The 23,754-nt window shown below is 35.9% G+C and overlaps 1 protein-coding gene across 2 annotated transcripts in view; it reads right to left on the bottom strand.

Annotated features, from left to right (window-relative positions):
- Nucleotides 1–23,754, bottom strand: part of TRMT1L (tRNA methyltransferase 1 homolog (S. cerevisiae)-like) — a 57,516-nt gene that overhangs the window by 25,708 nt on the left and 8,054 nt on the right. For both annotated transcript variants that reach the window (XM_006872704.1, XM_006872705.1), the window contains 8 exons: nucleotides 23,148–23,258; nucleotides 16,951–17,064; nucleotides 8,287–8,351; nucleotides 4,953–5,082; nucleotides 3,436–3,559; nucleotides 2,704–2,783; nucleotides 1,257–1,506; nucleotides 692–904 (listed from right to left, as the gene is read on the bottom strand). In XM_006872704.1, the coding sequence (XP_006872766.1) occupies nucleotides 692–904; nucleotides 1,257–1,506; nucleotides 2,704–2,783; nucleotides 3,436–3,559; nucleotides 4,953–5,082; nucleotides 8,287–8,351; nucleotides 16,951–17,064; nucleotides 23,148–23,258 (1,087 nt within the window). The remainder of the gene's footprint in view (nucleotides 1–691; nucleotides 905–1,256; nucleotides 1,507–2,703; nucleotides 2,784–3,435; nucleotides 3,560–4,952; nucleotides 5,083–8,286; nucleotides 8,352–16,950; nucleotides 17,065–23,147; nucleotides 23,259–23,754) is intronic.

Genomic DNA, 23,754 nt, shown 5'->3' with positions numbered 1-23,754 from the left:
TTAAACAGCAGAGCCAAGTTGTTCATCTTACCATTTAGCATAATAGTCTACAGATAATGAATACTCAAAAAGTCTTTTTAGAATCAACTGTTAAGAAATTCTGGTGAGAAATGTAGAACATTTTACTACAGACAATAGGATTTTGAAAAATTAAGTGTGTAAGCCACTATGTAATAAAAATTTTAAATAAAGATGAAATGGATATAAAACAAATTGTTGTTGTTAAGCGCTGCTGAGTTGGTTCTGACCAATAGTAACCCTGTATAGTTTCCAAGGGACAACTGGAGAGCTTAAACTGCCGACCCTGAGGTTCAAACTGACTTTGCAGTCCAGCACATTAACCCACAGCACCACACTAGGACTCCATAAAACAAATCACTGTTTCTAAATTTAAAGACAATTTTTGCTTTTCCTTTTCTTGTTATCTTACATCTACGCTACATTGTTGGAATAAACCATTTTGAATGTTTGTCTTTTCTTTCTTCTCACTTTAGACAGAATTATAAACATAAGCTTTTAAATCAAATTCTAATGGTTACAAGATAAGACTACCAAGCAAATGAAGATTAAAGATATGAATATAAAATCTATATTTTGAGCGCAGGTTGAAAATGACATAAGCACTTCTTCTACTATTATTTCCTTGCATCATATACTAAAACATAGGTGGTACAAATTGGTAATTTGGTACCTTGCTACTGCAGCTACCACAATTCTGGCTGCTAGTTCCTTGTAATATTCAGTTCGGACAATGTTACAGCCATAGTGACGTCGAGCAACATGCTGTGCCTTAGCATATAAAGAACTGATATCTGTAGAAGTCACTGACACTATGCCAAGATTTCTTATATTTCTGAAAGCAGAATCTAGATAATTCACTGATGTTCCAAAAGGGTCTAGGTGTCTGGAATCACAAAGAATACACAAGTTAATAGTAAATATTATATAACTGTAATTATTGCTAATGATAAAATTCCATGGATTCAAAATTATTTTTAAGAACCTATTTTAGAAAAAGAATTCTGTCTTTAAAGTAAGTAATAAATTGATCATGTGTATGACACACATGCAAAAATAAATCAGGGCTAGAGAAAAAGTATCATGTTCAAGAAATTAATTTCAAATGCTAGGAAATGTTCTCATTGCAACAAAAACTGTATTAAATGAATAGACAACAAAAACAGTAACAACCTATCTTAAATTACAAATGAAGTAGACCAGTTTAGAAAGTGACAAAGCAAATCTTTATCACTTACATGAAATCAAAAGATCTCAAATGCATCAGTACATTGGCATCCATTTTGGTCACCTTAATATTACCAAGATTTTCCTCCCCTTCTTCAAGAACATCATCACTCTCTTCCTTTTCCTGACTGTCCAACACTACTTTCAATTTATTTAAATGGCAGTTTTCCTGAATCAATGTCACAGAGTTTTCATTCAAGTCATTAATTGTAACTTTTACTGCACTTCCAAGATGCTTTGCCCATTGTAATCCCATTATTCCTTAGGAGAAATGGAAAAGAAAATGATTCTTAAACTGTAATAATTAAACAGTAAAAAATGATAATAAAATATAATTTTAATTTTATAAATAAGAAAACCAAACTGCTTCAAAATCTTAGTATTTTCATATATAAGTATTACTCTATACAAAACTTCACAGGATCAAAATAAATTTTGTAATTTTAAATTTAACACATAACACCACTTATATTGACAGAAAAAATGAAATACATAAATGTAAATCTAAAAATATGTACAAGATCTATATATGACTACTTTGGTGAATAGCATTTGGGATCTTAAAAGCTTGTTAGAGGCCATATAAGCATCAGCTATTGGTCTCTCCATGTGTGGAAGAAAGAAGAGTTATGAAAACTACATATATTAGAAATCAGTTAGTCCAGTGGACTAATAAAACATGTGACCATCAGTCTCCATGACTCTGAGACCAGAAGAACTAGATGGTACCTGCCTGGCTACTACCACCAACTACTCTGAAAGGGATTACATTAGAAGGTCTCAGATGGAGTAGTAGAAGATTTGGAACGAAGTTCAAAATTATGTTTTAAAAAACCAGGCTTACTGGTCAAAAAGAGACTGGAGCCATCTGAGACTATGACCCTTGACCACTCTTCAGGTCTGGAACAGAACTCACCCTTCTCTTGGCCCAAATTTCAGACAAGCAGGAGAAAGGTATAAGGGGGTGGACAACAACATTAATAAGCTATGCTCACCGTGGAATGACTGACCAATCATTCAAGATCAAAAGAGCAACATTTACCTACGGACAAAGTTGAAAAGGGATGGGAAGGAGGGTGGAATAGAAATAGAAACCACAGGGAGGACCCATATTTGTGCCCATTCCAAAGAAAGGTGACCCAATGGAATGCGGAAATCATCGGACAATCTCTTTGATATCCCATGCGAATAAGTTTTACTAAAGGTAATACAGTAGCACTGTATAATTAAGTCAGGCAGAGATAAACCAAAATTGAGCATGAATTCTCGAAAGAACAGTGATGGGTACTTAGATATTAATTCATCATATTCTCTAAAATTTTCATCTTTTAAAATGTTTAACATTTTTTAAAAATCAAAACACTCTGCTAGATATGATATCTATATAAATTCTGTAAGAAAGCATACTATAAAAATGTGATAAATAAAATGAGGTTCTAAAAAAGCTTCAGTACTTACCAGTGGCTCCAAAGGCATCTAGACATTCCAAAGGTTTTCGTTCTCCGGCCAAAGCAGCCAATGTACAAAATATAAGCTGTCTAAAGTGTAATAATTTGAAATAATTTTACTACATCATAGTTTCACTATTAAAAACTATTTTATTAAGGTATCTAACAATATATTTCTAACTTAGTAGTATAAGTATTAAAAATTTACAACATTATCAAATTAACTGGGTTCTGTGGATTAGCACTGGACTACAAATCACAAGTTTAGCAGTTCAAACCCACCAGCTGCTCCTTGGAAACTCTACTGAGTCACTATGAGTCGGAAACAACATAGTGACCCTTAACAACAACATCAAACATCAACGGTCATTCATAATAAATAATGATTTTAGAAATAAAATCTGCCCACACATACACAAAAATCAATCTGCTCATTTATTATATAATGTTAAGACCATTTTACTCACTTTGAAAGAAAAGAAATTTTGCTTAAAAAAAAAAAAGGAAAGGAAGGAAACAATTATTCTAAGGTAATGCTAAAATAAATTACTTCCATTCTGTTTCTAGTTTTTAAACATGAATTTTAAGAGAAGGATGAAGCTTTCTGCTCCTGTAAAGATTTACAGCCTCGGAAACCCTGTACAGGGTCACTATGGTTCGAAACCGACTCAATGGCACTTACCAACAACAACAACATTTGTAGTGAACTGAAAAAGCCATTACCCTATTTCAATTATCTTACCGATTTAGTTTCATTTTGGGATTAAAGTAAGAATCTGTTTTCTGAGGAATAGAATAGTTAGGACAAACTTGTACATCTGTGTCTGCCTCTTTCAAAATTTCATTAGGTGGTTTAACAGCAGAAGCTAAAATGAGAGAAAAAAAGATTTCTAAGGACATACAAAGATCAAAACATGGAGAGCAATATACATTTTGAAAAATTACTTTGATAGTATGCTGTGTGAATACAACCCCTTGGATAGTAAAACAAAAGTCCATTGATTTTTATTGTGTACAGAAAAGAGTTCACTAAGTTAAGTATTTGATGAATGAAAATATATTAATGTAAACTCTTGACTGTTTAGCATATCACTATATCTGCATTATAATATTGAATTATAATTTATTCTGAGAGAATAAAATCATGAAAGATCTTATGACTCATAATAAAACATATTGAAGACTGATGGCTAAATATATCTTATTATGATATATATAGTCACTAGAAAATTAGCATCTCTTCATAGTTATATTTCATTAGTCAGCATGGCTAGCTAAAAATAACTTTATTTCCTGAATATTTAGAATACTAACTCATAGTTTTGTTTTTAAATCATTATTTACATTCAAAAAGCAAGCCAACAGGTGAAAAAAATGATTCTGCATGTAATATACATTGAAATCATTTAGCTTATGCAGACAAATGAAAAAACTAATGTGCGTGTAATGTGTTCTAAATATTTAAGAAATTAAGACATAAAGAGAAATAATTAAAATCCTTTATGTTTAGACTTACTGATAATATTATAATAAAAAGTTAACCATAATTACAAATATAACCATATTTCTCTTTCTACAATGCCAGTTACCTTTTTCAGCATTGTGCTGTATGTCTTTCTATACCCACCAAAGAGGCATGTCACATGTCTCCCAAGGTCAACCTTTCTCACACCAGGTTTTGTGTGAAAATTAAACTCTACAGAAAATTATCCAGTGGCTATTTTTTAAATTCTTTAAAGAATGGTAGGCAGTAACATCTAGGTACCTAGGAGATATGTGAATTCATCACACAAAATCACTATCTTAGGGAATCAGGGTTTAATTCTTGAGAAAGGCTGTCTAATGATAAGTAAAAAACGGTATAAATTAATGAAATCACTCATTAATGATATGAAATCACTCAGAATAATAACTGGCCTTTATTTCACTCTACCTTCTTTTTCCAGTGTTTTCCAACAGCAAGTGTAACACAAATCAGTATAGGAGCTATCATTAGAAATGAAGATAATCATATAATCTTTCATTAAGCTACCTACATGTTGCTGACTTTTTCTATTCTACTTATTAAGCATATTTGTTGGCAACAAGTGAATGTTAATGTAGTTGCTAGTCTCATAGAAAGAAAAGAAAACCTCAAACTCAAACAATAGAATAGTCAATGAAATGATTTGGTCAAATTACTGTATTTGCCTAATGTGTGAAAATAAAAACTTTTTAAGAATTTCCATATTAACATACTAGTAAGAGTGCTCAACTTACCAACAAAATACCTGGATTTAGTCTCTCCTTTATTCACATGGCGCCTAATATGTCCTAGCATATCGGTCCTTCTGGTGATTGTTGCTGAACAAATTATACAATGATAATGGGCGCCCATTTTACTGGATATCTATCAAATAGAGTATTTAATTTAAATAAATTACTTACTATGACAGGAATGGAATTTTATTTATGTTTTCAAATTTAAGTATGTTAGGATGTGTTGGGTTTTATGATATAGAAGTATTAAATCTTGCCATGTCATTTTGAAAAGATCTTTACTTCCTTAACTATGTTTAATGTTTTTAAGTTGTATTCTAAAATAGATTACAAGTTTAGCTTCCTAGTTTTTCTCATTTATTTCTAATTAGCAAATAACTGTACACTGTTTTCTATAAGCTGTGATTACAAATGGTACAATGTTAGTAGCAGTATATTGGTAAATGCTTATCAACAGACTTTCTAGGAAAAATAAAGTCCTGGCTTGTAGCATTTGTAGACTTCTGTTGTACAAATACTTCTATCATAAGACAAAGAGCCCTGGTAGCGTAGTGGTTACAAGTTGCGCTGCCAATCTCACAGTTAGCAATTCAAAACTACCAGAGGTTCCATTGGGAGAAAGATGAGGCTTTCTGCTCCTTAAGTATTTACAGCCTCGGAAACCCTCTACAGGGTCACTATGAGTCGGGCCTGACTTCATGCAAATAACATCAAAAGAGTTTGTCTCTAACAAATGGTGATGGCAAAGCAGGATATCCATTTGCAGAAATATGAAACAGGACCTGTATCTCACCCATTTACAAAAACAAAATCAAGATGGATAAAAAAATCTAAATGTAAAACCTTGAACTGTGAGAAATAGGGGCAAACTTAGAGATTCTCATACATGGCATAAATACACTAACACACATAAATACAAACATACAAACAGAGATGACAAACTAGATGAATGAGATCTCCTAAAAATAGACAATTATATGCCTTAAGAAGATTTCACCAAAAGAGTAAAAAGAGAATCTACAGACTAGGAAAAGTTTTTTTACAAGACATATGAGACTCAAAAAAATGTATTGTTGTTGTTGTTGTTAAGTGCCATCGAGTCGGGTCCGACCCATAGCGACCCTGTACAGGGTTTCCGAAATGTATAGAAAACTTCAATACCTTAACAAGAAAAAGACAAATAATTCAATTAGAAAATGGGCAGAAGACATGGACACTTCACTGAAGAAGACATTTAGACGGCCAATAAGCATAATGAAATGATTGTAATCATTAGCCATTAAACATGCAATCAAAACAATGAAATATCATTTCACCCCAGTATTAATAGGAACATTTAAAGAACAACTCCCCTCCCCACTAAACCCCAAAAAACAACAAATGCTGGCATTACGAGAAGTAGTCACAAGGTCTGGAGGCTCAGGACCACAGTCTCAGGTGAAACCACGGTCAACTGTCCACAAAGACAAATGTTCTATATTCTACTTTGATGACTAGTGACTGGAATCTTAAAAAGCTCATAGACAGCCACCTAAAATTATTGGTCTTTCCTTGTCTGGAGAAAAAAGAGTGACGAAAATTGATGCTACATAGAAACATGTAGTCCAATGGACTAATGGACCACGGGAACATCAGTACCTACAACCTTGAAATCAAAAGACCTAGATAGTACTTGGCTACCACTACCAACTGCACTGAAAGGGAACATGTTAGAAGGTGCTGGACAGAGTGGAAAAAAATATTGAACAATATTCTAAAATCATTAAAAAAAAGAAAAAAAGAAAAAAAGGCTTACTGATTGGATAGAGGCTGGCGGAACTTTAAGAGTATGGCCCTTGATGACCCTACCTCTCAGGTCTGAAACCAAACTCACCCCCGGAGCTCAATTTTCAGTCAAGTAATAGAAAGGCCTAAGGGGAACAACACTAGTTGTTTATCTACATACCATAGAATGGTCAAGTATTTGAGATCTCAAGGGCAGCATTTACCCAAGGGCAAAGTTCAGAAGGAGTCCTGGATAATGCACTAGACCACAAGGTCAGTTTGAACTGCAAGGTTGGCAGTTCAAACCTACCAACTGCTCCTCGGAAACCCTATATGGGGTTGCTAAGAATCAGAACCAACTCAATGGCACAACATTAATAACAAAGTCCACTAAGGGTTGAGAAACAAGGGGGAATGAAGACAAGAAAAACAGGGAGGAAGTAGGATAAGTGATATTATATTGAGGCGATTTTAATCAATGAACTGAAATGAAGAATGCATGATTTCTTGAATCTAAAACTAAAGATCTGCTCTGTAAATCTTCACCCAATTCATAAAAAGTAAAAACCAAACAAAAAAACTTCCACTATGACTGATTTCCAACTATTTTAAACTGATTTCAAAAACTGTGATAGATTTCAAATGATCAATGTAATATCCTTTAGGAGGAGATGTACAATACTGTACCAATCTAGAGCATTTCCACCAACCAACAAAGCATAGATTAACTGAAAAATGCAGGAAAATGATTAGGGAGAGGTAAATTTTAATATGTATTACTTTTGTTTTTAATATAATTTATTTAACTGTTAAGTTTATATAATTTAATTTTTAATGACAGACATCAAATTTTAATGTTTAACAACACACTCACAAGATTTCTGAAAATCTGAGTCACTTCTATCAAACCTCTAGAAGTTAAGCATGTAACAGAAATTATATTCTTCCAAGTAAAAAATTCTCATTTCCTAATTTCTTCATAATTTGAAGCAAAAACATTACACCAACGGCTCTATGATGGGTCCAAAAGAACTTTATCAGTTTTGGTGTCTTTTACTCTTGATATGTCAACCTTCTTTGGTACCTGATAGCAAGTAAATAGTCAAGAAAGCTACCCAGGTTTCCACCTGGTACAGCAGCTATCGCATTCAAAAGACCTTGAACAGGGTTGACAGGCCAAGGACTGTCCAAAATACTGTATAGGATTATTGCTTTTTAGCCTAACAGCTTCCTGTTTTGAGTTAGCCTAAAGAAAACTGAATAACGAGAACTCATTAACTAGTATATATTCAGAATAATGTCACTAAAAAACACTTTATACTTTGTTTGTCCTACACATCAAATCTATCTTTAAAACAAACATATGTACTTTTAAGTTGTTAAGAATTCAGTTTTTTGATTCTGTCCTTTGTAAAACCAAACTTAAAAAGAGCCTGAGGAGAAGGAGTGTGAATCAGTGCATAAAATATCAACCTTAAAGTAAACCAAAATGCCAATATTAAAGCAAGTAAAAGTTGAACTTCTGTTAAAGAGGGTTAAATTTTAGAATAAAAATCTAATTTTTAATTACCTGTTCTCCAATAATGTTTGGTTTTACTGGTCGACAAGGTAAGTGACAGATGCACATCCTATAACCTAGAATAAATAATAATTAGCTAGTTGTCTTATCATTGTTCGTTAAGTATTTAATTATCATTAAACATTATTAAGCATAACCTAATTTGCATAAAAAGTATTACGAAATTTTACTTGGTAAGAACAAGATTATTTTTGTATTTGTAATGCCATTTATATACCTGAATGTGGTTGCCTTAATGTATAACTTACTACATATGAAATAATATAAAAAACAGATACATTTCACACATACACAAAAAATGAAAAAACAACAACAAAACAAGAGATCCAATTCAAATCCTGCTTCTGCTAGCATTCTCTTGGTCTTGGTTTAATCAACTGTTTCTGGCACTATGACCTTTTTTGTAATCTTGAGCTTCTTTGCCTTACACTGGAGTTTTACCAGTATACAGCTTTTTTGTTTACGACATGGTACATTATTCTGGTTGTTTTCTTATCCTTTTAATGTTCTTTACAGATCCTCATTCCAATCTTGTATCCTTGTTGTTGTTATTGTTAAGTGCGAGAGTCAGTTCCAAGCCATAGTGACCCTATGGACAACAGAATGAAACAATGCCTGGATCTGTGCCATCTTCACAATTGTTGCCATATTTGAGCCCATGTTACAGGCACAGTGTAAATATATCTTATTGAGGGTATTACTGATTCTTTACTTTTCCAAACATGACGTCCTTCCCTAGGACTAGTCCCTCTGAAAACATGCCCAAAGTATGTGAGATAAAGTCTCACCATCCTCACTTCTAAGGAGTATTCCAGTTGTACTTATAAGACAGATTTGTTCATTCTTCTGGTAGTTCATGGTGTATGAAATAATCTTTGTCATAAGTCAAAGGCATCAATCCTTCATTCTTCCCTATTCATAGTCCCACTTTTGCATGCATAAGAAGCAACTGAAAATGATCATGGCTTTGGTCAGGTGTACCTTAGTCTTCAAAGTCACACCTTGCTTCTTAACACTTTAAAGAGGTCTTTTGCAGATTTTCCCAAATCAAAATGTTTGATTATCTTGACTGCTGCTTCCATGGACATTGATTGTGGATTCAGGTAAAAAAAACTAAAGCCTTAACAATATTTTGTCTGTGCATTATTTATCTTATACCCTAAAATGTTTATATTCTTTAAACTAGGTAACTATGCGACGTTTATTCTCACTTTCTTGGTAATTTTAATTCCTTTCCTGATTGCTACCATCTCCACACAGAACTCTGGTAGCGTAGTAGTTACGAATTGGGCTGCTATCTTATGGTCACCAGTTTGAAACTACCAGCTATTCCGTGGGAGAAAGAGGAGGCTTTCTGCTTCTGTAAAGATTTACAGCCTTGGAAACCCTGTACAGGGTCGCTATGAGTCGGAATCGACTCCATGGCACATAACAACAACAACCATCTCCACTGTGGAAAGGAATCCCAAGTTATATCTCTAGTTCAAATTTGCTCCACAGAGTCAGATCCCTGTTTCCCATTGCCATCACCCACAGTAGTACTGTGATGGCTCATGTAGTCTTGGAAGTTGTGACACCAGAATCTCAAATACTAGGATCACCTATAATGAACAGGTTTCTGGGGAGATTCCAGACGAAAAGAGGCTAGAAAGAAAGGGATGGCAATTTACTTGAGCCAATTTGCCAATGAAAGCATTATGGATGACAATAGGATATTGTTCAGCTCACTTGATTTGGCTACGTTATCATGAAGATATCACATTTGGAGAAGCAGAGGCCAGTAAGGGCAAAAGAGACCCTCGGAGAAATGGACTGACACAATAGCTATTATAACAGACTCAAACGTGCTGGTAATTGTGAAGATGCAGAACCGGGCAAGATTTTATTCCACTAGGTTGCTATGAATCGGACTCAACTCAATGGCAGAAACATATATACATATCTATTAAGGATCTATGAATTTGGTATGAATTTCAAAACCATCCATTTTTCAAAGACTATATTTATCATTCTTCTTGACCCAAGTCTCTTATACTTTGTTTTATTTAAAAAAGTCTTATAGTCACTTCTAACTCAAAGCCTCTAAATTATCCTTAATTCCTTTCTTCCCATACTTTATCCACACCTTACATCCAATTATTTCTCTTAAATGTTTTAAATGTTGAATTGCCTCAGGACTCACACCTTGAAGGAATTTTTTTTCCATCTACATACACACCCATTCAGTCTCATGGCTTTCAATATTCTGACAACTGCCAAATATTATCTCTCCAGTCCAATCCTTCTCCTAAAACTCTACACTTGTATCTGCTAGAGCCCAACTGCATCTCAATCTTTACAAGTTTAAATTTGAGGTCCTGGTCTTCTTCCCCACATCTGGTCCTCATGCAGTCTTCTACAGCTCAGTGAAGTACATCTCCACTTTTCTAGTCCCCATATCCCAAACCCCAGCATTATTCACTTTCTCAATTCTTATATCCAATCAACGAGAACTTACTGGTTCTATCCTCAACACATTCACCAACTACTTTTAGGCCTGTTCAATAAGACATAAACTATCATAGCTTCATTGCCTATCTGATTACTATCATGTGAAAGATCCCAAAAACCTGGTATATGTAAGAACCTACACCTAAGGGAAACATCACAAGCACTTTAAAAGGCAAGAATAACTTGGAGGACTAGAATAATAATGGTTAAACAATGGCCTAAATAAAACACATAAGAGAACTTTTAAAATAATGACAGCTTCCTTAGATTTTTTTTAAACAAAAAGTCAATATGGATTTCTATATATCCCTATGCACGTTTCAACAAAAAAGTTAGGAGGCATCAGAGTTCGTCTCTAATTCCCTTTCCCTAAGGGTCCTGGTGTGGCGCTATAGAACAAACAACAAACATTGGACTGTTAATCACAGGTCAGTAGTTCAAACCCACCAGCTGTTCCTGAGAAACCCTGTATAGGGTTGCTATAAGTCAAAACTAACTTGACAGCACTTAACAACAAGGGTCTAGTTAGGGGAACACTGATAGTGTAGTGGGTTAAGCTGCTCACTAAAAGGTTGGTGGTTTGAATCTACCAACCGTTCCTCAGAAGAAAGATGAGTCACACCTTGAAGGAATTTATGCAAAGATTTAGAGTCGCAGAAAACCCTATAGGGCAGTTGTACTCTGTCCTATAGACTCACTATGAGTCAAAATGGACTCAATGCAAGTGGTTTTGGTTTGGTTTGGTTTAAGGGTCTAGTTACTATCTTAACATTACTGTTAACAAGATAGCTATGGTGTAGTTCAGGCTTCTTTTCTGGGTCTCATAGTGTCTTGTTTCATCCCGTTTGGTTGAAACTTAGGGTAACCATATTTGATAACTTGTGGCACTGTAGGATAAGCACTGGATTGCTAATGCAAGGTTGGCACTTCAAACCCAGCAACTACTCCTTGGAAATGCTCTACAGGGTCGCTATAAGTTGGAACTGACTTGACAGCACTTAACAACAACAACAAATGCTTATATACAGAACACTGGTGGCACTGAGGATAAACACTGAATTGCTAATCCCAAGGTCAGAAGTTTAAACCCACCAGCTGCTCCACCACTCGTCTGTCAGTTTGTCATTCTGTAGTGGCTTGTGTGTTGCTGGAAGCTATGTCACCAGCATTTTAAAATCCAGCACAGCCACACATGGCAAACAGGATTCAGCAGACCTTCCAGACTCAGACTTGAAAGGAGAGAAATCCTTAAATAAATAAACCTTAAAGACCTGAAAAGCAGCTTATCATGATCAGATATACTGATGGAAGATGTTACATTATGAATAGCAGCAGAATAATGTCAGATATAGGCTAGAAGATGAGCACCACAGGTTAGAAGGAACTCAAAATATGACCGGGAAAGAACTGCCTCCTCAAAGTAGATTTGATTTTAATGAACTGGATGGAGTAGTTAAGCCTTCATGATATTCATTTGCTGATGTGGCACAACTCAAAATGAAAAGAAACAGCAGTAAACATCCATTAATAAGTAGAACATGGAATGTATGAAGTATGAATTTAAGAAAACTGGAAGTTGTATAAATGAAATGAAACTCATAAAAAATGACATCCCAGGTTAGTGAGCTGAAATGGAATGGCACTAGCCATTCTGAATCTGCTAATTATACACTTTACTATGCTGGAAGTGACAAATTGAATGGAATGGCATTGCATCCATCATCAAATAGAACATCTCAAGATCCATCTTGAAGTACAATGCTGTCTGTGATAAGATAATATCCATACACCTACAGACCGAGTCCTGGTGTGACACTGTGAGTTAATGAGCCAGACTGCAAAGCCATTTGAACTGTAAGGTCAGTGGTTCAAGCTCACCTGTTGCTCCTCGGACACTCTATATAGGGTCGCTATGAGATGGAACCAACTCAATGGCACTTAACAACAACAACAACAGGGAAGACCAGTTAATATCATGATTATTCAAATTACCACAGAAACCACTAAAGACAGTGATTATGAAGTTGAAGGATCCATTCTCCAGTCTGAAATTAATCAAACATGCAATCAAGATGCATTGATAATTATTGGTGATTGGATGTGAAAGTTAGAAACAAAGAAGGAACAGTAGTTGGAAACTATGGCCTTGGTGATAGCAATAATGCTGGATATGGCATTATATAATTTTGCAAGACCAGTGACTTATTCACTGAAAGTATATTTTTCTCAAAATCAGAAATGGAAACTACACACATGGACCTCACCAGATATGATAAACAGGAAGAGCAATGTTGAATCTCAATATTATCAGCCAAAACAAAGCCAGTGGTTGACTTTGGCACAGAACCATCCATTGTTCATATGTAAGTTCATGATGAAATTGAAGAAAATTAAAACAAGTCCACGAGAGCCAAAATATGATGTTAAGTATGTTTCACCTGAATTTAGAAACCATCTCAAGAACACATTTAATGCATTATGCATGAAGACCACAAGATTTTGTTGCATGACAGTAAGAACAAACAACATAAATAAAGCAAACAAAAAGTCATAAAAAAGGCAGGAAAAAAAAGAAAAAGCCACAGTAGATATCCAGAAGAGACTCTGAACTTGCTTCTGAGAGTAGAGAAGCTAAAGCAACTGGAAGAAATGATGAATTAGACACCAATGTCCGAATACCAGAAGACTTGTGGGACGACATCAAGAACACTATACAAGAAAGCAAAAGGTCATTGAGAAATAAAAAAGAAGGAAAAGACCAAAATTGATGTCAGAAGAGACTCTGAAACTTGCTCTCCAGAGTAAAAATACTAAAGCAAATGGAAGAAATGGGAGATAAATGAGTTAAATAGAAAATTTCAAAGGCCAACTCGAGAAGACTTAGTTAAATGTTATAATGAAATGTGCAAAGACCGGGGATTAGAAAACCAAAAGGGAAGAACAAGCTTAGTTAGCATTTCTAAAGCTGAAAGAACTGAAGAAAAAATTCAAGCCTTGACTAGCAATATTGAAGGATTCCATAGGCAAAATATTGAATGATGCAGAAAGTATCATATAAAGTGGACCAGATACAGAGTCACTGTACCAAAAAGAATTGGTCGATGTTCAACCATTTCAAGAGGAAGCAATATGATCAAGAGCAAACGGTGCTGAAAATAGAATTTCATGGTGCACTAAAGGCATTGTAAAAGAACAAAGCTCTGGGAATTGATAAAATACACATGGAAGTGCTTCAACAAACTGATGCAGCCCTGGAGGCACTCACTCTTCTATGCCAAGAAATTGGGAAGACAGCACCCTGGCTAACTGATTGGAAGAGATGGATATCTCTGCCCATTCTAAAGAGAGATGATGCAACAAAATGTGGAGGCCATTGGACAATATAATTAATATCAAGGCAAATAAAATTTTGCTAGAGATAATTAAAACCGCTGCAACAGTACATTGAGAGGGAACTGACAGAGGATCGAGCCAGATTCAGATGAGGATGTGGTATAGGGATATCATTGCTGATATCTAGGTGGAAAGCAGAGAATACCAGAAAGAAGTTTACATAGATCAGAAGCAGTCTTTACAAGAGAACAAGGGGACACTGAATGCTTTAAAATCAGGAAAGGTATGCACCAGGGATGTATTCTTCCACCATACTTATTCAATCTGTATGCTGAGAAGCTGGATTATTTAAAGTAAAATGTGGTATAAGGATTGGAGGAAGACTGATTAACAACCTACAATATGCAGATGATACAACTTTGTTTGCTGAAAGAAAGCAAAGAGGACTTAAAATACTTACTGATGAAAATTAAAGACCACAGCCTTCGGTATGGGTTGTACCAATAAACAACATCACGATGAACAGAGAAAATAGTGAAGTTGTCAAAGACTTCATTTTGCTTGGATTCACTGTCAACACTCATAGAACTAACAGTCAAGAAATCAAATGATGTATTGTATTAGACAAACATGCTGCACAAGACATCTTTAAAGTGTTCTAGAGCAAAGATATCAGTGTGCCTGACCAAAGCCGTGGAATTTTCAATAGACTCATATGCTTGTTAAAGTTGGACAATGATTAATAAAGACCGTAAAAAATCGATGAGTTATGGTGTTGGAGAAGAATATTAAAAGTACCATGGACTGCTAGAAGAACAAACAAATCTGTGTCGAAAGAACTACAATCAGAATGCTCCTTAGAAGTCAGGAAAGTCAGACTTTGTCGCTCATATTTTGGACACATTATGAGGGACCATTTCCTGTAGAATGACATTATGCTTCATAAAGTGGAGGGTCAGTGAAAAAGGAAGACCCCCAACGGGATGGCACAGTGGCATCAGCAATGGGCTCAAGTCTAACAACCACTGTAAAGTTGGCACAGGACAGGTCAGTGCTTCGTTTTGTCGTGCATAAGGTCACTATGAGTTGGGACTGACTTAACGGCGCCTAACAACAAAAACCATGATTCCTGACTGCTCTGGAAGAAGAAAACTGGTCACAGAAGATGGGATGCAATGTAACTGTGGTTCTATTTAGAACAGAACTTCAACAACACTTAGGAATATATATAATCATTTAAACACTCAAGGACACATTCTGCAAGCCTGCCTACTGGCCACCAACACATAACCTTTCTCTTTCCATGAGTCTAGAGTCCTCAGCTGCTCTATCTCTTCATGTCCTCCTCTCTGCCTCCATCTCTGATGTCACTGCTTCTCTGGATAGGGTCCTACATTCCACTCATGTTCTTCTCCCTTGACGGCCCTAGGGTCCTTTGTTTCTGGACTGTAAGATTAACTACCCCTGGCTTTTTGTTACAAAACTTATACTTTTATAGTTGTGATAGTTGCAATTAGTCATGATGACAATTATTCACGATTGAATCATAAGAATCTTTTCCCCACCTCCTTTCACCAGACCTAGCTAGACTAGATGAAAAAACATTCAGTGGGGATTCTACCTTTTCCTGCATACTCTGAAACTAAACTCCCTCTTGAAAACTTGTAAGCCAGTTACTTACTTCATGCCTTTATAGCTCCCCCCAACCCCCGCCCCACTTTAGGTAGCCAATGTCTAAGTTACTTGTCCCTATCAACCCTGTATACAGAGGGGATAAGATTGATACTTGATGTGAAGACTTCTTCCCTCTCAATTGGTATTTTGAGCTACTACATCCATAAGTATAGGTCAAATTCATCAAACTTCAGCAATTTACAATTGTTTCCTTAATCAAAAATTGTTTTTATCTTTCTCTAGATAAGTTCTGATCATTAAATGACATTTTGAAAACATTGTTTTTATTATCTAGAATTCTATTAAGTCTTTTAACTTCATAAGATTTCAGAATTTTTTGTCCTTTAACTTGTTTTTTCTCCTTATATGGATCATTTTGTTAATTTGGTCCTCCAACTTGTGGCATTATTATAAATGGTATATTTGCTTGTAATTACCATGTCTCTAGAACTAGCGCTATGATTTCTGAATATTTATCTTATATCTTGCTTTCTTACTAAATATATTACTTTTTGATACCATCATGTGAAAAAAGAATTGTCTTCTCTTTTCCAAAAGTTGTATCAATTTTTCAAATTTTCTTGTTTTGCTATGTTTAATATACCTTCAAAATATGTATTACATGGCAATGGTTCTACAAAAGAAAAGTATAACTAATTAATCTATTACTCACTAAGCAACTTGGACCCCCAAAGGTGAGCAGAGTACCCAGCAGAGAGTAGATGCTTAATACAAAGTGGATTGAAGAAGTTCACTGAAAATGAAATTTTAAGATAATGGAATTCATTCATAAACTTTTTGAATCTCCTCGTATATGTTGGCTGAACTAACGTTATGTTTTCTATTGTCTCAAGAGGCATGTGCTTTTTTATTAAATACACAATATAAAAGGGGTAGTATGCCCCTTTTATATTGTATTTAATTAAAATTTTAAACTGGAGTCCTGGTGTACGATAGGACTGGTAACTGCAAGGTTGGTGTCTCAAACCCACCAGCTACTTCTTGGAAACCCTACACAAGGTTGCTGTACGTCGGAACTGATTCAACAGCACTTAACAACATAATTTTAAAACGGAAAATATTTGATTGTGCAAAAATACCTCGAACCAAATACTGAATTAAATGGAATCACTTTTTAATAATCAGAAAAATACTAACCTTCAAATTCAACAGAGACTTTCCAGTGTAAATTTTGAAGATGGCGACGAAGTTTATGGCTATTACAAGCTCTTAATTTTTCCTTAGGGCACAATGGACAAGCCTGTTTGCTTCCTGAAAAAGAATAAAGAAGCAATGAAGCACAGAATATACTATCTATGAATGGCAGGAATCAGCTATAAGAAGTAACAGGTGAACCACCCCCTTTCCATTCTTAGTCTTTCTTAAGTTTCAGGAGAAGTCTTTATCTCTGATCTAGGAGGTTGTTGTTACTAAGTGCTACAGGCTTGATTCCAACTCACAGCAACCCTGTATAGGGTTTCCAAGGAGTGGCTGATGGATTTGAACTGCTGATCTTGCTTAGCAGCACTATATAGCTTATCATATGTTATTGTTGTTGTTAAGGGCCATTGAGTCAGTTCTGACCCATAGCGACCCTGCACCCAGTAATTAACAATAATTTTACCACATGATTATTAATTTTTCTTTTTTATCTGAACAGTCTTTCTGCTGATAACTGATATTCTTGTCACTGGACAAACTGCCTGCCAGACAGTACACTCTCTGTACTCTGGACAGGGGAAAGGGCAGCAATTATCATACTCCAAGAGGCAGGAGCAGAACACATAGCCTAAGTTTCTACTGTAGGGTTTATAGTATTTTAAGTACTATGGTGGCACCAAATCCTGTAGCATTACAAAGATGTAAAAAAGGAACTAGAGAGAAAAGATGGGAAGCAATACAATTGCTATATGGACACTGGGGGCCAAGGTTAGTCCCACTGTGTCCAATTACTGCATTTTTAATTTATGTGCAGTTTAACCAAATAGGAGCCCTATATACTAAGAAATGTATCTCAAATTAAAATTTTGATGAATGGTGTACAAGTTCAACTTTAAAGCAATAAAATGCAGAAATAATGAGTTCCCTAACAATTTTTAATCCAACAAACATCTTTTAAACATAACACAATACAAATAGTATTGTGGTTGTTAAGTGTCATCGAGTCAGTTCTGACTCATAGCAACGCTGTATAGGGTTTCTGAGGAGCAGCTGGTGGGTTTGAACTGCAGAATTTGTGGTTCATAGTCCACTGCAATGCAAATATAAGTACAAATTATCGTTATTATTTTATATTCTGCCTAGGAGTCCTGGTATGGCACTGTGGGTTAATGCACCAGACTGTTTGAACTGTAAGGTCGGCAGTTCAAGTTCACCAACTGCTCCTTGGAAACCCTATACAGGGTCGCTATGGGTCAGAATTGACTCGATGGCACTTAAAAACAACAGCAACAATTCTGCCTACTTCAAAAGGAAATTACAATGGCTTAAAGTTAAATACATTGCAATTTAGAACACTCAGTAATAAAACAGACAGAAGCTAATCATAAATAGGAAAAAGTTGTTACTATGAATGAAAGCAACATGGTAGAAGCACAGAAATGGAGTCAGACAGACCTGACTTCGAGTTCTAGTTCCACATCAATTAGAAGGTGCACATAGAGAAAGGTGACTAGGGTAGGGTGAAAATCAGGAGAGGGTGGTGTCACAGAAGGCAAGAGAGAGAAAAAAGGCAGAATAGTTATAATGACTACTACTGAAAGGTTAAATGATAGTAAAACTTTTTTAGTATTTTCCACTTTGTGCTTCACATGTATCAGCACATTTCACCCTTACCTGAGGCAGGTAGTACTGTCCCTATTTTAAAGGGGCAAAATAAAACTGAGCAAAGAGAGATTAAGTAACTTATACAAGTCATACGAACGGGCTTCAAAAAACTTGTAGAAAAAAATAGAATTCAAAGATAATAGATATTTTTGAAGCCCTTTGAATAGGTAGGTAGTAGCAGAACTAGGATCAGAAACTAACAAGTCTGGCTCCAGGGTTCATGATGTAAACCAGTGCATTTCAAACAGTGGCTTGAGAACCCCTGGGGGTCTGGAGGTCAAAAGAATTTCCATGGTAATAACAAGACTTACACTTTCATTCTCTTATGAGTGTACAGTAAAACTTGCCCCTTATATTCTATTATCTTGTGAGTGTTAAAGTCTTCTTTAACAGAGGACCCCTGACATGTGACCACCACTAAATGGAGATGCAGATACGTAAATACAGCTGTCTTTTACTACGTTAGATATTAAGAGATATATAAAAATGTACAGCAATGCCACTTTACTTGGTGATATTTTGTTTGGGAAAGCTATTTTCAAAAAATGTTATTTATGCTAAAATGTAATGGTTTTATTAAGATGAATGAATTCTTAATTTTCAAGTTATTTTAATTTCTATTAATTATAAATGTTGATAGACATAACCCACATAAACAAAACCTCTTTGGGGTCCTCTATAATTTTTAAGAGCATAAGTGTCCTGAGACCAAAAGTTTGGGAACCACTGTTGTAAACCACTATCGCAACACATCCTCCCTGAAATGAAACTGAAGAAATGAATTTTGAATTTGGCAAGAAAAAAAAGGTAATTAGCAACCTTTATAAAAACAGTTCCAGTAGGACAGACAGAGAATCAGAGAAAGGAAACCACAAGATCAAGCTTTTTTTTTTTAACCTCATAAAGTGGAAGGATATAAACCTCACAATTAACAATTGGAAAAGGGCATGGGATCAAGAATTTTTTATGTCCTTTGTTTTAGAAACAAATACTGAAGCATGTCTGCATGTTGATGAGAAGAATGCAATCAAGAGAAAAATAGCATACAGTGCACAGGTGAGAAAAGGGATCTAGAATTCTAGAAGAGCCATCGATATTAATGGTAGTTAAGTGCCACTGAGTTGGTTCCAACTCATAGCGACCCTCCACTGGGTTTCCAAGGAGTAGCTGGTGGGTTTGAACCACCAACCTTGTGGATAGCAGTCCAGTGCTTATGTGATAAAAGTAGGGATATATTACCTATTGGGTAGAGTGGTGACTCTATAGGATAAGCACTGGACTGGAAACCACAAGGTCAGCGTTTTGAGCCCACCAACCAATCTGTGGGAGATAGATGAGGCTTTGTGCCTCAGAAGCCCTATACTGGGTCACTAACTTGATGGTACTTCATAACAATAGCATCTATTAAAATAAAGGGTAAGGGAGAGACTATAGGTATAGATGGAGGTAGTATGGTATTCTGTGATGGAAAGATGAATGAGTTTTTGGTATAGTGCTTCTATTTTGTCTAACAGAGGGGGAGGCGCAAGAGAGTCTGTATTTACAAAGTGATTATTGTATTAGATCAGAAATTCTAAGGTGCGTGAAGAAGGAAGCACACGAGAGACACTACAGATGATTAAAAAATGGCAGGATCAGTGGTTTTTTTTTAAGTGTTTTATTGTGAATTATATGATAGTTTACATGGGAGAACATTAGTTTTACATTCATTCTATCGTACATCGTATCATTGCCATGGTTACAATCCCCTTCATGCATCATCAACCAACCAAAGGTATACCCTGCAAGCCTGCCCCCTACACTAGCCCCTCCCCCCCAGTCTTCAGCACACAGTTGCTCTCCCTCTCTGGATCTAAAGCCCCCAGCTGCTCCATTGCTCCACATCATTGTCTCTGCCTCCATCTTAGGCATCACTGTTTCTCTGGATAGGGTCCTGCTCTCTGCTCTTCTCCCTTGATGGTCCTAGGGACCTCTGCTCCTAGACTGAAAAGTTAATCACTTCCTTCCTTGCTATAAAATGTCTACCTTTACATCTCCAACCTTCACAATCAGTCCTGATAAAAATTATTCACTATTGTGTCACAAGAGACCCATCTGCATTTCATTTCATCAACTCCGCCTAGGCAGATTGGATGCTATTCACTGGAGATTCTGCCTTCCTCCAGGCCCCCTTTTTTTTGGTTTCCTTTTGAAGGTTTTTGGGTTGTTCCTTTTTTGCTTTTTTGGCCTTCCCTCCCCATTTTGGGTAGCCAATGTCCAAGTTGCCCATCCCTATCTACTCTGTGTTTGTAGGGGATGGTAATGATTCTTGCTGTAAGAATTTGTTCCCTCTTTTGACCTACTGCTTCTATAGGTGTAGGTCAAGTTCATCAAACTGCATCAGATTACTCTTTTTTTCCTTTTCTTTCTTCTTCTGGTTGAGCTCTGATCATCCAGTCATTGAAGCCAGGTCTAGTGGGTATTATCTGCAAGTGTGGGTGTTCTTGTGCATATGCCCTCTCTTTTTATCAGCTGAATGCTTCACTCTCCATATTGTAGGGCTTAGCTCGCCACTTCATTGTTGTTTTTCCCTCACTTCCCCTTATCGGTGACAAGCGTGGTCACCAATCAGAGTGTGTATTCCCATTGAGTCTTAGTCTTGGAAGGGGGTTTGCACTGAGGGGAACCGAGGATCAATGGTTTTAAGATTTTCTTTATTTGGGGGAGAAGAGAGAAGTATAAAACATTTATTCTAAAGAGTGGAAAAAGGACTTTACAAGGGAAATATAGCAGTATTGCCAGGTAGTGATGAATATCTATTTGAGCTCTATGTGTGCTTTTTTCTTGATCAAGCTTCACTGCTCTAAGGCAAGTATGCAGTAGATAGAAACATGGTTTTAATTAGGTTGGGGATTTGCCTGGCAAGTATGATAGAAGATGGAAAATGGCAAGGGAGTTAAGAGTATTTACAAAGTGATTATTGTACTAGATCACAGAATATATGCGTAAAGAAGAAGATCATAAGAGACCTTACAAATGATTAAAAATTGGCAGGATCAATTTTTGAAAAACTTTATTTTTGAAACACTGTTGGGAGTAGGGCAGAGTACAGTAAAACAGTTGAAAAGGGTAGTAGGAAGCAGAGCTTAAGATGCTTTACACAAAAATCCTAATGAACGAATACTTTAATTACTGTATATAGATTAGTATTCTCCGCTCTGCGGGAGAAAGATGAGGCTTTCTACTCCCGTAAAGATTTATACCCTCGGAAACCCTGTACAGGGTCACTATGGGTCGGAACCGACTCGATGGCACTTAACAACAACAACAACAATTCTTCCTAAAAATAACTGTTGTTTCTGTTGCTAAGTGCTGTCAAAATGATTCTGACTCATAGCGACCCTGTATAGGGTTTCCAAGAATTAGCTGGTGGGTTTAAACCACTGACCTTGTGGTTAGCAGTCCAGTGCTTATCCTACAGTGCTACACCAAGACTACAAAAATAACTTCAGAATTCATCTATGAAAGTAAAACTAAAAAATAAAATTAAATATATATAACAACACACTGGTAACTTCCTTGTGGCAGAAAAGTTTCTTCCCAATTTCTTTTCTTCCTTCATCTTTTCCAAAAGAAAACAAATTTTCTTCATAATTGGTAGTGTGTCCAGCTAAAGGACATTTCCCAACCTCTCGTGAAGCAAAAGACAAACCATGTGACACAGTTCTGGCCGAAGGATTTACCCTGAAGTCACTGAGGAGGCTTCTCTAACTGCTCTTTAAAGACAGCGTCTAAGCCTTTCCCCCTTTTCTTCCTTTCTCCTTAGAAGAGAGAAGTTGTGACTGGAGTTCTACAAGTTATTTGGAACAACAAGGCAATCGGGAGGATGAAAACCAAGCACTAAAGAAGTTAGAATAACTTCTAACTTGGGGAACTGAATACGGACTTGGGGAACTGATATGGACTTGGGGCACTGAATTCATCATAGAACTTTCACTGTTGTGCTGTTAAGTGCTGATGAGTTGGTTCACACAGTGACCTTGTATAGGGTTTCTGAGGAGTGAAACTCTCATACCTGTCCTAAATTGCTTGTCTTGGGAAGTCTTTTAAGTGAAAGAAAATAAGCCTCTATATTACTTAAGCCACAGTTTTTTGAGAAGTCACAGTTAAATGCAAGTTCTAGTGTGGTACTGTAGGATAATCACTGAAGTACTAACTACAAGGTCAACAGTTCAAATCCACCAGCAGCTCCTCAGAATGCCAACAGAGGACTGCTATGAGTTGGAATCAACTTGAAGGCACTTACCACAACCAACAACAACTTATAAAGCACACAGTTTTTAAAGATTCAAGGGATTGTAGTTTCCCTAAGGAGTTGTGAAATGTCTTATTTCCACAGTGCCTTGCACATGGAAGGTTATCAACTTTCTAAATATTTTTTTTCTACTGTTCTAGTTCCTAGGAATAAAATTCTATTCTAGGCAAATTGTTTTCCTTAGCTGAAAAATGACAAACTATTAGGTAGTAAAAACAAATAAACATAGAAATACCTGTATCAAGATTATCTGAGTTCAATGAACTGGCAGAGTCAAAATCCCCTTCAGTTACAAAAGCTAACTTCTCTAGATCAGCAAGCTGCCTTTGGATTGAGATGTGTCTCTCTGAAAAGAAAGGCAATTTTCAGAATTAGAAAATTATGCTTTAACAATCTGTATTCCACTGTCATTTTTATTAGTTTGCATCACACAGAAGATTACACTTTTATTTCTTATAACATGGTCTTAGTATTTAGGTGGGAATAACTGACATAATTCAGTTTACAAAATAACAAAAGAATATAAAAGGGGGAAAACAACTTGACTGTGTAACTATACCATTGACATTTAATCTATTTAATGCAATTGTGTCAGAAATGTTTCTATTCTTTCCAGAATACTGAAGTAAGAAAAACATGCCATATCCCTTCTTGTCAAAGAACTTTCAATCATGTCGGAGATATGGACATATTAACTTCTATCTATAAAACAAGGCAAGATTGCCCACTGAAATAGGCCTTGCACAAAGCCTTTACAGAGTATAGGGCCTTAGGTGGAATCCTGAGTCCCATCCACAACCTTGTGAGATGAGACATTCCCACTAGAAAGGACAAGCAGACTG

This window comes from Chrysochloris asiatica, unplaced genomic scaffold, assembly GCF_000296735.1.
Source record: "Chrysochloris asiatica unplaced genomic scaffold, ChrAsi1.0 scaffold00210, whole genome shotgun sequence".
NCBI classification, from domain to species: Eukaryota; Metazoa; Chordata; class Mammalia; order Afrosoricida; family Chrysochloridae; genus Chrysochloris; species Chrysochloris asiatica.
The sequence above is the reverse complement of the archived record's forward strand: the minus strand, read 5'-3'. Positions and strand labels throughout refer to the sequence as shown.